At 32.7% G+C, this 13,731-nt stretch overlaps 1 protein-coding gene across 1 annotated transcript in view; it reads right to left on the bottom strand.

Moving 5' to 3' along the window:
* Window positions 1–5,053: 5,053 nt before the first annotated feature.
* Window positions 5,054–13,731, bottom strand: part of LOC123663231 (GAS2-like protein pickled eggs) — a 98,627-nt gene continuing 89,949 nt past the window's right edge. Inside the window, exon 5 of the mRNA XM_045597924.1 lies at window positions 5,054–6,914. Within this exon, the coding sequence (XP_045453880.1) occupies window positions 6,019–6,914 (896 nt within the window). The 3' untranslated portion in view covers window positions 5,054–6,018. The remainder of the gene's footprint in view (window positions 6,915–13,731) is intronic.

Genomic DNA, 13,731 nt, shown 5'->3' with positions numbered 1-13,731 from the left:
ACAGCGCCAACTATTTTTCGGGGTAAATATTTTTTTACCGCCATCTATGTTTATCATATAGGAGATTTTTTTTAGTATATTACATAAGTGTCTTGCTCAAATGATGTTGCTTGGTTTTCTTTCATTTAACTCAATATCGGGAACTTCCAAAGATCCTTGAACTCGTCTTGCATTATTTAAGCAGGCTGTCTTGCAGAAAGCTTCATTCATAATAACCACTACGAAATAGTTTACATTTCATTAAAATAGATGGCGTTGGCAAAATTTTAATGAATTCTTTAATTTGTTTGTTTGTAAAGGTAATAAATAGGTACATATTAAATACTTACAGAGTGCAACAAGCAGGAAATACAGGACCATACCCAAAACGATTCCGTCCCAAGCAATTACAGTTCCCATACTTTTACGAGATTATTTTCATTATCCAATTTACTGTAAACCTATGTCAACCAAGAAGACGTAATTGTAGATTGTAAAATATGTGTAAAGGCATACTATGTATATGATATATTTGTTTCAACAACTATTAATAAAATATAATGATATATATAAAGATTTAGTATATATATGTAATCTACGAGTAATCTACTAAGTTTTATAATGTTAATTTATTTTGACAAGAAGGTACTTTCATACGAGCAGTTTATTTGGATTTGCAAAGAATTACAAAATAAGAAATTTCTAGAAGTTACAGTTTCAAATTTATGATAGAACAATATAATTTGAATTTTTATCTTTTTACTAGCTGACCCCGCAAACGTTGTTTTGCCATATATGTTATTAACCCCCTTATTCCCCCTCCCCCTTATAACTTAGAGGTATGAAAAATAGATGTTGTTCGATTCTCCGACCTACCCAATATGCACACAAAATTTCATGAGAATCGGTCAAGCCCTTTCGGAGAAGTTTAACTAACAAACACCGCGACACGAAAATTTTATATAATAGATCACATTTGCTTTATTAATTCAGAAGAATTTTTTACAACTAGGTCGGCAAACAATCGCATGGCTCACATAATGATAAGTGATTACCGTAACCTATAAACGCCTACAACACCAGAAGCGTCGCAAGCGTGTTGCCGACCCTATCCCCAATTTCCCCAAAGAGCTCTGGTCACCTTACTTACCAATAGGAACACAACATTACTTAAAAGCAATATTATTTAGCTGTGATCTTCTATAAGGTCAAGGTACTTCTTCAGTCAAGCTGCTCCAGATTTTGAACAGAAAATTTCCTTCTGTGCCCGAACTCAGTTAATTTCAGTTAATAATTTTTAAAAAGCAATGATCAACAAATTCACACTGTTTGAATAAAATTAAGCAGGCGCTCCTACGTATTGGAAAAGTAGATTTGACTAGTTTTAAAAATTACTTCTCGAATTTTATATTCCACACAAATGTATACCTTAATCAAAAGGTTGTCGCTTCAACCAGGACTCAGTAGAGAGGCGTTGCAAGATCTACCTTACCAGAGATAACTCTGCCCAAAAAAAAAGAAACAAAAGTGTGTCATTAAAAACTCCTCAATAGAGAAACATACCATCCAAATAGAATATATGAAAAACGTTACCACCAACCTTAACAAGGTAGTCTCGAATTCCTTGTAGCTCTAATCAAGCCCCTGATTGATAGAAATGCCGCAAAAATGATCAGAAGGAAGAACGATGTCTCCCAAAAATGAGCAACTAGAAGCCGTGAGCTCATCTTCTGCGGGTTTCTAGAAGCAGGTATTTCTGCCTTTGAGAAATTCGGGTGAATAAAAATCTAGGCGTCCTGTATATTCATGTTCAGTGACAATGCTTTGATGTCTGTCATTACTATCTGCTTATTTTTAATTTCGTAGAATAAGGAGTTAGAATATTTCTGTTTTATTAAAACTATAATTGTACTTAAAAAGATTAAATTTACTGTCATATATTAACAATTCATAAAAAATATAATTAATAACAAAAGAAAACTAAAGAATAATAAAAGAAAGTTAAGGTAGGTGAAAATATCAAGCAATAAAAAATTTACAAACTTAGGTAATGTACTCAGTGTTAAAAGCAACCTTAAATTTATCAAAATAGTCAAAATATTAAGTTACTCAAAATTTCTAATGTCTCGGTAGTCATTCTTTATTAAATATTACAATGAATAACATAAAGTAATTTCCCTAGTGTAGGCCGACAGAAAAAAAAGCCGAGAGAAAAATCCTCTCGGTACCTACTCTTTCAAAAATTTAGTCATATACAAGACAAAAACGCAACAGTAAGACCATGAAATGATCAGGACAAACACGAGACAGCTAATCGTGTATGCTGAAACCACCATATACCACCTGCTCACAATATTTATAACTGTATCTATTACAGGGCGGGTCATAGACATGGTGTCATAGACTAATGGTATATTTATTTGTTCCTTAAGAGTGTTTCTAAATCTATCAATACACATTTTTTTTCTGTTCCAATGTTCTAATATTCGAAGTTGTTTTAATAATTAAAGTATGTTCCGTTGGTACGATAAGTTTTGAAATAACTCGAGATGATGTGTCGGGGTTAGAGGAATGTCGAGTATGAAATAAAAAGAAGAATGGATCCATTAAACGCATATTGCTTTATTCGGATTGATATAACATTTTCTATGGCATAGTCACTGGTAACGTACGTAGAAGAAACAGTAACCTACTAAGCTTAGCCTCTAAATTAGCTAAGAGAACTCAGCTGTTATAATATTACTATTTCGTTAATAATAAAAAATATAAAAATTGTAAAAAAAAAATTAAAGTTAACTTAAAGATATCTTATAAATAAATATTTATAATAATTTTATGACAGCTGAGTAGAAGCATTTGTTACAGCTTACGTATAAATATTTTTAGTTAATTTTCAGAGGTATTTTATTTTTTGTATAATTTTATTTCAAATTAAAATTGTTCAAATTATATCGCACTATTAAATTAGCGCCATCTCTCGGTGGAAAGTTTTAGCTATAACTAAAGTTAAGCAAGTACAGAAGTACCTCTGAACTAAAAATATTTACACGGAAATAAGATAAGCGATTATCGTTCGCCAAATATTTAACTTTACATACAAAATCATTAAATGTTAATTAATATGTAAAGAAAAATATTTTAGATTTTTTTTTAAATAAGTATATCGGGTAGAGCGTTATAAAGTGCAGATTATAATAGAAGTACTTATTTTAACATAATTATTCCCAATTAGCGCGTGAATAACTTATATTTGACCTCTTTGCTAAAAAAATAATAGATTATACCAACTGTCATAAGACAGATAAAAAAAAATCAGATTATATCGAATTTTATCGAAAACGATGAATAATGCTGTTAGTGATTACTAAAATCTAATCATATTACGTAGTATAAAGTTCGAAGTCTTTTCGATCGTTAATTTAATTTTCATTAAATTATTTATTTACAACGAACGAAAGGACACTACCGTAAAATGGGGTGAATAGAAATCGCGGGGTGAATAGAAACAAAACTGGAAGTTTCATTATTTTGTCTCCAGATTATCTATAGCTTATTATTGAAGGTTTATTTCTTCTATTAATTACACGGCAATATTTTTCCTTTATGCTAACAACACACAATTTTACGTAAAGTTTAATGGTTTAAAGAAAAAAGCCGTTAAAGTGAACGTGTGTGAATAGTGATTTTAGACCTTGCGAAAAGTTTTGCTCAATATTGAGTTCTTTGAAGATTTCACCCAGCGAATTGATTTATTTGGAAAGATAAATTTCTAATCTTTTAGGAATACAAAGATAAAGTATTAATATTCAATTATTTCTTTCTTATTTCTTGTGAAATCAGAATGCAGGCATTTTTCTGCAATTTCGAGGTGAATAGATACGAGAAAGGGGTAAATAGAAACGCCTTTAGGGTCAATAGACACGAAGAAAGAGGTGAATAGATACGAGTGAGAGGTTAATAGAAACGAGAAAGGGGTTAATAGAAACACGTTTTTTAGGGTTGTCTATCGTAGACTAGTTCATTATACTTAGCTACCTACGTGCTTTAAAAATATTATAAGTATCAATTAATTATTAGAAAACCATTTTAAGTAATTATCTCTTTTTTTTAAACATAAATTAATTATAAATTTTAAATTAAATATAAACAGGTACGCTACATCGTAATGCGTTCGCCATGCCGAGGATTTATAAACCAGATCCTCGTGGCAAGAAGTATACTAGGTATCCTAAAGAATTGTTCTTCTGAGCGATGCAGAATTAAAGAAAACATTGTCAAATACATTTGTTGAGACAGCATCAACGAAAACCATTTCTAGGCGGCCCACTTATTATAGGTGTGATGATGATATATTAAATGCTCTGATTGATTCAGATTAAATAGGTAGTATTACAAGTTACCAATTTAATTTCCAAAACTAAACCCCAAAAGTGAATTATATTGCTACTATAATCAAAATGCTCCCAATTTTATTTTCAATTGTGATTTTTGATCTCATTTTATAGAAAACCTTAGATTATTTACCAAATATAGTTTTTTTTTTTTTAGAATTTTATAGTTTATGTTAGAATTAAACATTCTTATATTTTTGTTATTTTTTTAAGCTTGTTTGCTTGTAAAATATACTGCTCATGTTTATATTCCTAAATTATTTAATTAAATGTTCCTGAAAATCTTAATACTTATATATGTATATATATATATACTGATTTATAAAATATATACATACATTTATGTTGTCTTTGTTCTTACTTATTATTTCAATAAATAAATTAAAGTTGAATTTGACAGCCCTAGTGTTTTTTCTCTATTCACCCCTTCTCTCGTGTCTTTTGACCCCAGTTTCCGGGTAAATAGAAACCACCTACTTTTTCTCAATTTACAAATAATAGACATGATTTCGCTAATTTCTGGGATTCATATTTGGTAAACTACAACACGACTCACGATTTCACAACGTTTTATTAAAGAGCTTCTATACAAAATATCTCAGAAAATCAGTGTTAAAGTTGAAAGTTGTGTCTATTCACCCCATTTTACGGTACTAAATACGTCATCTTGACGGACGGCCATGTTTATTGTATGACATTTATTTATTAAGATCGTAAAAAAATATTTTGTACCTATATTTATCTAAACTACGTGAGGTATGAGATGACGTGATTATTGTTCGAATTTTTTTTAATTACTCTACTTTATAATCTATCGATTGCTTATTGGTGATTTTTTATCGTGCAATTATAAGCTCAAATCCTTTACATCCTACTTTAGAAATGAGATTACTGAAAAGAAAAAAATTGCCAAAAGACCCGGCACTATTTGATTTTCTAAATGCTATACCTGATAGCCGGTATTAAAAAAATAAACTTAAAAAATAACTTGTCATAACGTAGAAATGTTTAAGAACTACATATAATATTAACTTGTCGAGTAATACTATTAAAGATTAAACATCTCGGGTAAACTTAACTTAATTTTCAATCGTGTTTCGTAAGTTAAAAATAATATAACGTACAACTAAACATTCAATTATTAATTAGCACCATCTATTTTTTAATTTTCATTTGACAGCTCTCCAATTGACAATTTGTCAGAATTTTTTTTTATTCTACGATTAGTAATAATAATATAATTAATTATTATTAAAAGTAATTTTTATTTTTATTTTGTATCAAACAAAAGGAGCGCTGCCATCGTCTTTTCATACATTGTCATTTTAATATTTAAACTTCAAATGTCAATTCTACAATTTAAATTTGTATGTTAATACATTATTAATTAAATTTATAAAGTTAATAATGACAATGAAATTTGATTTTTATAAATCTAATATAATATAAACGTACTAAAAACGTCTACTTTTATAGATATGGTAGAGATATAGGTGTCACTTGACACTTAAGCCAACGCTTTTTGCCTCTAAGCCGTTCGATTACAAACACTTTCCTAAAAATATCCAAAATCACTAACTCGCGAATTCACTCTCGATTCGAACCGTCCGGCTCATCAGTCTTTTCATTCCTGATTTTATTACTCAGGTCATTGGAACTGAGATGTGGATGTGGACCGCCGGCAGCCTATGGAAACGGGAGCTGGTATCCTGGATGCGCCATTCCTGGGATCTTTCCTAGGTGCGGCTAACTGTCTAGTACTAGTAGATCTTTCGAGTTTACCATCTGACATGACCCAAGCCGATGTGAAATCAGCGTAGTCTGAATCTTTGGAACTAGTCCTTGATAGAGAATCTTCTCCCTTCGAGTATGTCCTGATGATCTCCTTCATCTTCTCCAGGACTGTAGCGTCATCTTTCGCTGTCTCTGCAGATCTTAATATTTGTTCCAAGAGTGGGCTCAAAGCTTTTTGGTTACTAGGCGACCTCAATGTCGCGCTGCTAGCTCTGAGCGGTGAATTTCTTTTAAAAGCCTCATTTTGGGGTTTCGGCTTAGCTTTGGGCGACTTGTTCGGGTTTTCAAACGTATCAGCACCAATAGTTGGCCTAGATTTAGTTTTCGTCTGGTTAGGAGCAGTTCTTCCTCCCCAAGTATTACGAGCTGTTGGCGGCAACTTTGGCGCCAACTTTGGTGAAGATTGTGGGTTCGCTGTATGTTTAGGACTCGGTGTGTTACCTCTACTCGGCGTTCGGTTCCTGACGGGCGAGTGTGGGATTCTGCTGGCCTGCCTACTTCTAATAGTTTTGACAGGTGACTCTGAGGCTTCTCGCGTTGGCCGGAGGCTTTTACTTGGGGAGTCGTTATTTTCGTGTACAATGATACACTCAGGGCTCGTGCGGTTTGACTTCTCTTCGGAGCTGTTCTTCCTGCTGCCGTAGAATGTGTCTGAGAAGTCTGTTTTTCGTAGGCCCGTATTCAAGCTTACATAGTCGTCAACGCGATCGCTTTTGTCTACGTGACAGCCGTCGTCGTGGTCGAGACGCTCTGGAAAATAGAAAAAATAACGTTACTAATTGGCTAGGTACTATGTATATACAAGTTTTTTCTTTCGGCAATTTAGTGAAACATTTTAATTTTTCACGTAATATATATAATAAAGGGAACATTCTCATCATACATGTCTAACATATAACACATAATAAATCAAAGAACAAAAAATGTGTGGTGAAAAATATTCTCAATATAAGTATTTGCTCTGTAGTCAGATACAGATAACTGTATGAGGGATCAAGCCCACTATGAGGGCCACTGGTTTCAACATAATTTTCTGTTTTGATAAAATCAAAAGATAATAATTACAGACTATTATAGCCATAAAGAACTTCCTCAAAAGATTTACTGTAAAATACCCTATGGTCTAATATCAGCATATTTAGGATAATTGGTCAAATGGTTTAATAAATACTCCCAAGGAAATAAACAAAAATAGTTAATACGTCGTTTAAGTGGATTGTTCTCAATAGATAAGATTAGAAATTGTATCAGATAAACACAGTCAGCGCTGGACCAAGTCCAAGCTTTGCTAGGTAGTCACAGAATTGACGATCTGAAGTCTCAGCCAGTAAATCGGCTGTGTAATTATGCATGGGGCATTAAAACCTTTATTATATTTTTTTATATATAACTTGGTCGGTAAACAAGCGTACGGCTAACCTGATGGTAAGCGATCACCGTAGCTTATAGACTTCTGCAACACTAGAAGCATTGCAAGCATGGTGCCAACCCTGATCCCAATCCATCCAGGAGCTTTGGTCACCTTACTCACCACAGGAACACAACACGGCTTGAAAACAGTATTATTTAGCTGTGATCTTCTGTAAGGTCGAGGTACTACCCCAGTCGGGCTGCTCCATATTTTGAGCAGGAAATTTCCCGCTGTGCTCAGTTAAATGTTGATTTCAATGATTTCATACTTTTGAATGCATAAATTTAAAAATTATAATCATAACAGTTTTTTTAAATTTTATTTATTGTTACATAACGTGAAGGTACCACCGATTCGGAATGTATGTTATACTTAGAAGAATCGGCAAACAAACTCCGCAGTTACTCTTGTAAAATTGTCAATAAGGTATCATGAATTTAGTCATGTCTGTTGTTTACTTTAATATAAAAGTAGATTAGATTATAAGTGCGAACGTGTCTTGTTCGCTTGTTATTCCTTCCAGTTCCTGTATCGCCATATTGCGTATCTATTATTGCCTTTTTAGTAATGATATAATAACTGTGAGGCTTTGATCGCTAGTGCCGTGTGCAGTTTGTTATGTGAATATTTTAAAGTGATTATGGTTTCTTAACAGTATTTTGTAATGGAATAAAATTTAGTCTTTTAAAGATAACTTTATATGTTTTTTTTATAACTTGGTAGCTTATAGATGTCTGTAACACTAGAAGCATCGCAAGCGCGTTGCCAACCTTATCCAAAATCCAGGAGCTCTGGTCACCTTACTCACCACAGGAATACAACTACAATACTGCTTGAAAGCAGTATTTAACTGTGATCTTCTGTAAAGTTGAGATACTACCCCTGTCGGGCTGTTCAATATATTGCGCAGGAAATTTCCTGCTGTGCCCTACCCCATCTAGAACTGATTTTATATTTTACAATTAGTTATACAAATTTTCAGTACTAAATAATCAAATCTGGTCTTTAGCCTAAACTGTCAGTAAGTCTTTTGTGATTTATTTGAAATTTGTCATATTGTCAAATTTATTTATTTTTACGACCTTGTTATTACTTAGAAGATATAAGTATAAATAATAATCAATAGCTACTGAACCGCACAGTTTAGTGAAATGGACTGTCTAACTTAACACATAGATAATGATAGAAAAATGTACAGATAAGAGTAGCTACATTATACTTAAATTCTATATCTTAATCTTATCATATTTGTCTGTATGTCCTTTATAGAATCGTAAACTATGCATTTGATCATGTCATGATCTTCAGCAAAGTGTTGTGTATGAGCGCACAAAGGTTTCTGAGTTAATTGGTCCGACCAAAAAAAAGCGTAGCAACGCAAGCAGGGTAAAACTAATAAGTTATAAATTCTATCTTCTTCAGCGTCTTCGGTGCGACAAAGCCAGTACTGCGGTCACCAACCCGCCTGCCCAGCGTGGTGACTATGGGCAAAACACATGAGTTCACGTTATTTTTGGCGTAAACTTGTGGAGGCCTATGTCCAGCAGTGGACTGTATAGGCTGTAATGATATAAATTCTATCTATTATAGAATCTAGAATATCTATTATAGAATATCTACTACAGTTCCACTATTATTTATTGAGAATAATAAGCATAGAGAAATCCATTTCAAAATTTATTTAATCTGAATCCTTTTCAGAGTAACTAGGTGCATTCTTCTCCTAAAAGGCAACACAGATTTGGTCGTCCACGCCCATGTGTCATTGTGATTGAAACATAATACTCACAAGATATCCGAACCTTTGCAAGCAAGGTTCTTGTCCAAAAATTTTGACGATGAAATTGAAATATTAATTAGACATCCTAATATTTATAAAGATCGTAAAGTAATTATTTTGAAACTTACTTTCTTCACTTTTTTGTCCTATTTCTCTTCTCCTATACATTTTTTTTTTTTTTAATATTTGTAACAATTTAAGTGTATTACTTCGTGACTCCGTAATAAGAATGAGAAATAAATATTGTTTTAAGATCGAACTACATACCTAAAGATGCCATTCTCGATTATATTCTAAAGATTCTGAAAATGCAGAGCTAATTCTATTTCTATAGAATATTAAAAAAAAACACCAACTCCCATACCTCTGGCCGTCCATATTTTTTATACGACACCGAATTTCATTCAAATTATGGAACAATTATAAACTTAGCCCACTTCACACACGAATCCTTATGTGCTGCCACATTGTGCTCTATAAAAGAATGTTGATTCACCCTCCGATGTTTTCAAATTCTCTCACGTAAGAGCGAGTTCCTACACTGATTATATGCTTTTCTAATTTAACTCTTAAAATTCTACATCTAGAGTCTAAATTTAAATGTTAATGTTTAGCACTAAATCGGTAGTACATTGTTCCTATCAAGGACCTGTGTTTCGCTTTCGATGGTGATCCTTTCGCTGGACTGATTTTCGGTTTCGTAGCTATTTAGATGTTTTGTATAAAAGTAGAGAGTATTTACTACTTTTTTCGTTCTACATACACACACGATCGTCTGTTCCTACGGTAAGCAACTTAATGCTTGTATACATTTTTGATACCACACATATAAGTAATACAAATATAAATAAACATCTCAGAGTCGGGGTGGGAGTCAAGCCCACAGCCCTCGGAGCAGAAAGCAGGGTGACTACAAACTGCGCCAAAGGGGTAATCAGTGTTTGTCGTAATAAAAGTTTTTCAGTCGTGTTTCGTCATCGGTATCCTGTTCCAACCTGTTCATATTTAGCCCAAGGGTAATTGTTTTAAATTAAAACTTCGTAATCAAATCTGATTGATTCAATTGTTAGATCTAACATGTAGATGTCTCGGCAGAACTTATGATGCAACATTAATATAATAATAATTCAGTCAGGCTTGAGTTTGCGTTTTGTGATGTTAGGTTCCGCTATGAAGCACAAGTAACGAATTTATACACAACTATTGATCTACGAATTTTTCAAATAGAACCAGTAGTTACTGAGATTAACACGTTTAAACAAACAAACAAACTTTTCAACTTTATAATATCAGTATAGATGTATAATTTTCTCGCAAGACTTGTCGTTTTTAATAAAAAAATGTTTTTTGTTATTTCATTTAAATCCCGATTTTGCAGGAATTCTGGAATAAAAATTAGCCTATATATTGCTCCACAACCTCCTTTATCTTTTAGTAAAAGTCGCATAATAATTGGTTCAGCCGTTTAGAAGATTATCCCGGACAAATAAAAAAACAGACAGACAGACAAATTTTATTAAATCTTTGTTTGAGTTTTAGTATCGTGTAATAGCTAAGTGCACTTGGAAAAACAAAGTTATATTGAAATTTCAATTTTATTTATATATAGTATACTAATCATTTTAAAGGTCGACAAAGTTTGTACAGTTGGTACAGAGGTAGACTTGTGAAGTACAGGGGTACCAATAGACTTTTGATAAATTTAAAAATGTACACATACAAATATCCTTTACTTTACATAAGATATACGAGTACGAAGATAAATATTATAATTGTGTTTATTCTAAAACAAAAAATAATGACTTCAATTTACGTTAAATATACAATCGAATCGAGAAACTCTTCCTTTTTTTTTTGAAGTCGGTTAAAAGATCCGGCAAAAAAAATAAAAAAACATACATAAAACATAATAGACTTACAAAGAGAATGAGCGGTGAAAGAATGGTACCATTACTTAACAGTCTGAATAACAGTAGAGTCAAACTGCCTATTTAAGTTTCTTTTGGGTTAATATTTTATGAGGCAACACATGGCATGAACGACTAAGTTTTGACTAACCCGTTGGCGCAGTTTGTATTGTTACGAACACTCGAAGAAACTAGCGCCATCTAGCGGCAACCATTGAAACCACATAAAGACAGAGACCGCATGAAACTCTCTACTCAATACTAGATGGCGTTAGAGGAACTACTGTGGAACTTTGTAGAAGTATAGTCTCGAAAACCGGGCACATGCGCGAACTTTCCAGAATGGTCTGGGCCTCGTGTCGGCCGATATAAATAGCCGCAGGGAGGCGAGCGAGTATAGTTCAGTTTGAGCGATCTTCGAGGCGACTTCAAGAGTGAAAACTAGTGATCAAGAGTGGTACCAGTGAAACCTACGACATTGGCTACGACTGAGGACATAGTGAGTGCTTAGTGTTTGAACTTAGTGCTTAGTGTTTGAACCTAGTGCTTTGTGTTGAACCTAGTGCTAGTGAATAAAGTCTTGAAAAGAGTCAGCAGGTCTTTCTCTCCAAATCCTTCGAACCCTAACGCGTAACAGTATAGTGGCCCTTTCTGCTTCGCAGGTTTGGGTTCGATTCCCCCCTGAATCTGGGTATAATATTTATATTTATTTATAAATGTATTATTTCTATGTATATTAATAAAAAAATGGCAATAACAGTCTGCTGTGACTTGTAACACAAGCATTAAGTTGCTTACCGTAAGAACAGACGACCGTGTGTGTGTTATTTGATACTTATTATTTATTCAATGGGTATCTGCGTCCCACAGAACTCTAATAACTAAAGATGTTAAGGACATATAATGACATTTATTAAATGTCATTGATATCAATCCAAGTTTGTTATCAAACAATAGACATTCGATCCAAACGGAGACGGACCAAGTAGAAACGTACGAACGCACAAGCAGTCATTTACATATGTATAATTGTGTTGATGTAGGTTAGAGATATGTTTCGGGAATCGTCTAGAAAGATCGGTAATGGTTATCGATAAGAGGATGATGGTCTGAGGCAGATATAGCCTAAAAGTCATTGATTGATGCCTAAGTCCAAGGTAGGGCAATGTGATGATTTTGGGCTAATCACAGAACCATTTTGAAGAGTAACTTTTAATAGGAATTGTGTAGGATTAATTCTTCCAGTTTGGTTATAATATTCCTTTACCAATTCGGATTTTTTTTTTAGATTCCTTTTCTTCGGAATTTTTGTAACAGTTTTTCAATGAATTAGTTGATGTTAGATGAGAAAGTTTTTTGAATTTTCGAATAGAAAAAATTTACATAAGCTACAAACTCAAAGTAAATACGCGACTTAATAAGTTATTTAATACGAAATTTTGTACATTTATCGAGAAAACTTGAGAAAATTCTCGAATAAGCAAAACAATTGTCACTTTCATTGCTCGCATAGGTGTAGCTATTTACAGAAAGTTGAAACTTGAGATATATTGATGTATTTGAGGAAAGCCGTCGGTTTGACGCGTCACAAGCTTCAAGTGTAAACGATGACCTGTTCCAATATTAGACCACTGTCAATATTTAGCACCAATTTACTTCTTGGATCGTCTCTTAATTAGTTTTTCCATAAAACAAACAATGGGTTATTTAAGGAATAAAAAAAAGACTCGAAAAAGCTTTTAGTTCTATACATACATTGCAGATTGTACTGAATATTGAGAATATACTATTATTACAACTTGTTTTTAAGATTTAAGAATTGTTTGACAATTGGATTTCGGAAAGCTCTAAAGCACTATATTTAACTTATTATGCCGCATTTTTAATATCATGTACGAAATATCGAAGAACACTTATGGGATAGAAGACTTTTGGTGGTTGGTTTTAATTTGATTGAACGTTGGGTTGTGTTGAGGTAATTACAAATCACATTTACTATCGGTACACGTTGACGATAATGCTATCAAAGATATACATTAGTTTTATTATAATTAAGTGACTGATTTAACAATAGTGAATAATACAGCAATAAAATGCCTAAATTACTTTATTATATTGAATCATATTATAATAACTGTGTTTGCTTGCAAAGGAAAAAACCGACTTCGATTACATCCACAAGTACTACACGAAGATAGACGAAACGTAAATACGCGTTATCAAAGATTACTCAACTAGTACTTATCAGATCTCAATCATATTTCAACACTACAAACATCACCTTTTTTAATTAAAAAAATCATCAAAATCGGTACAACTATGAAAAATGTAAGAGGTATAATAACTTTTTTTAAATATATATAGCCTATATAGAATCGTAAACTATGCATTTGATCATGTCATGATCTTCAGCAAAGTGTTGTGCATGAACTCACAAAGGTTTCTGAGTTGGGACGACCAAAAAATAAA

This window comes from Melitaea cinxia, chromosome 20, assembly GCF_905220565.1.
Source record: "Melitaea cinxia chromosome 20, ilMelCinx1.1, whole genome shotgun sequence".
In the NCBI taxonomy this organism is placed as follows: domain Eukaryota; kingdom Metazoa; phylum Arthropoda; class Insecta; order Lepidoptera; family Nymphalidae; genus Melitaea; species Melitaea cinxia.
Note: the sequence above shows the minus strand (reverse complement) of the source record. Positions and strands in the feature narration are given on the sequence as shown.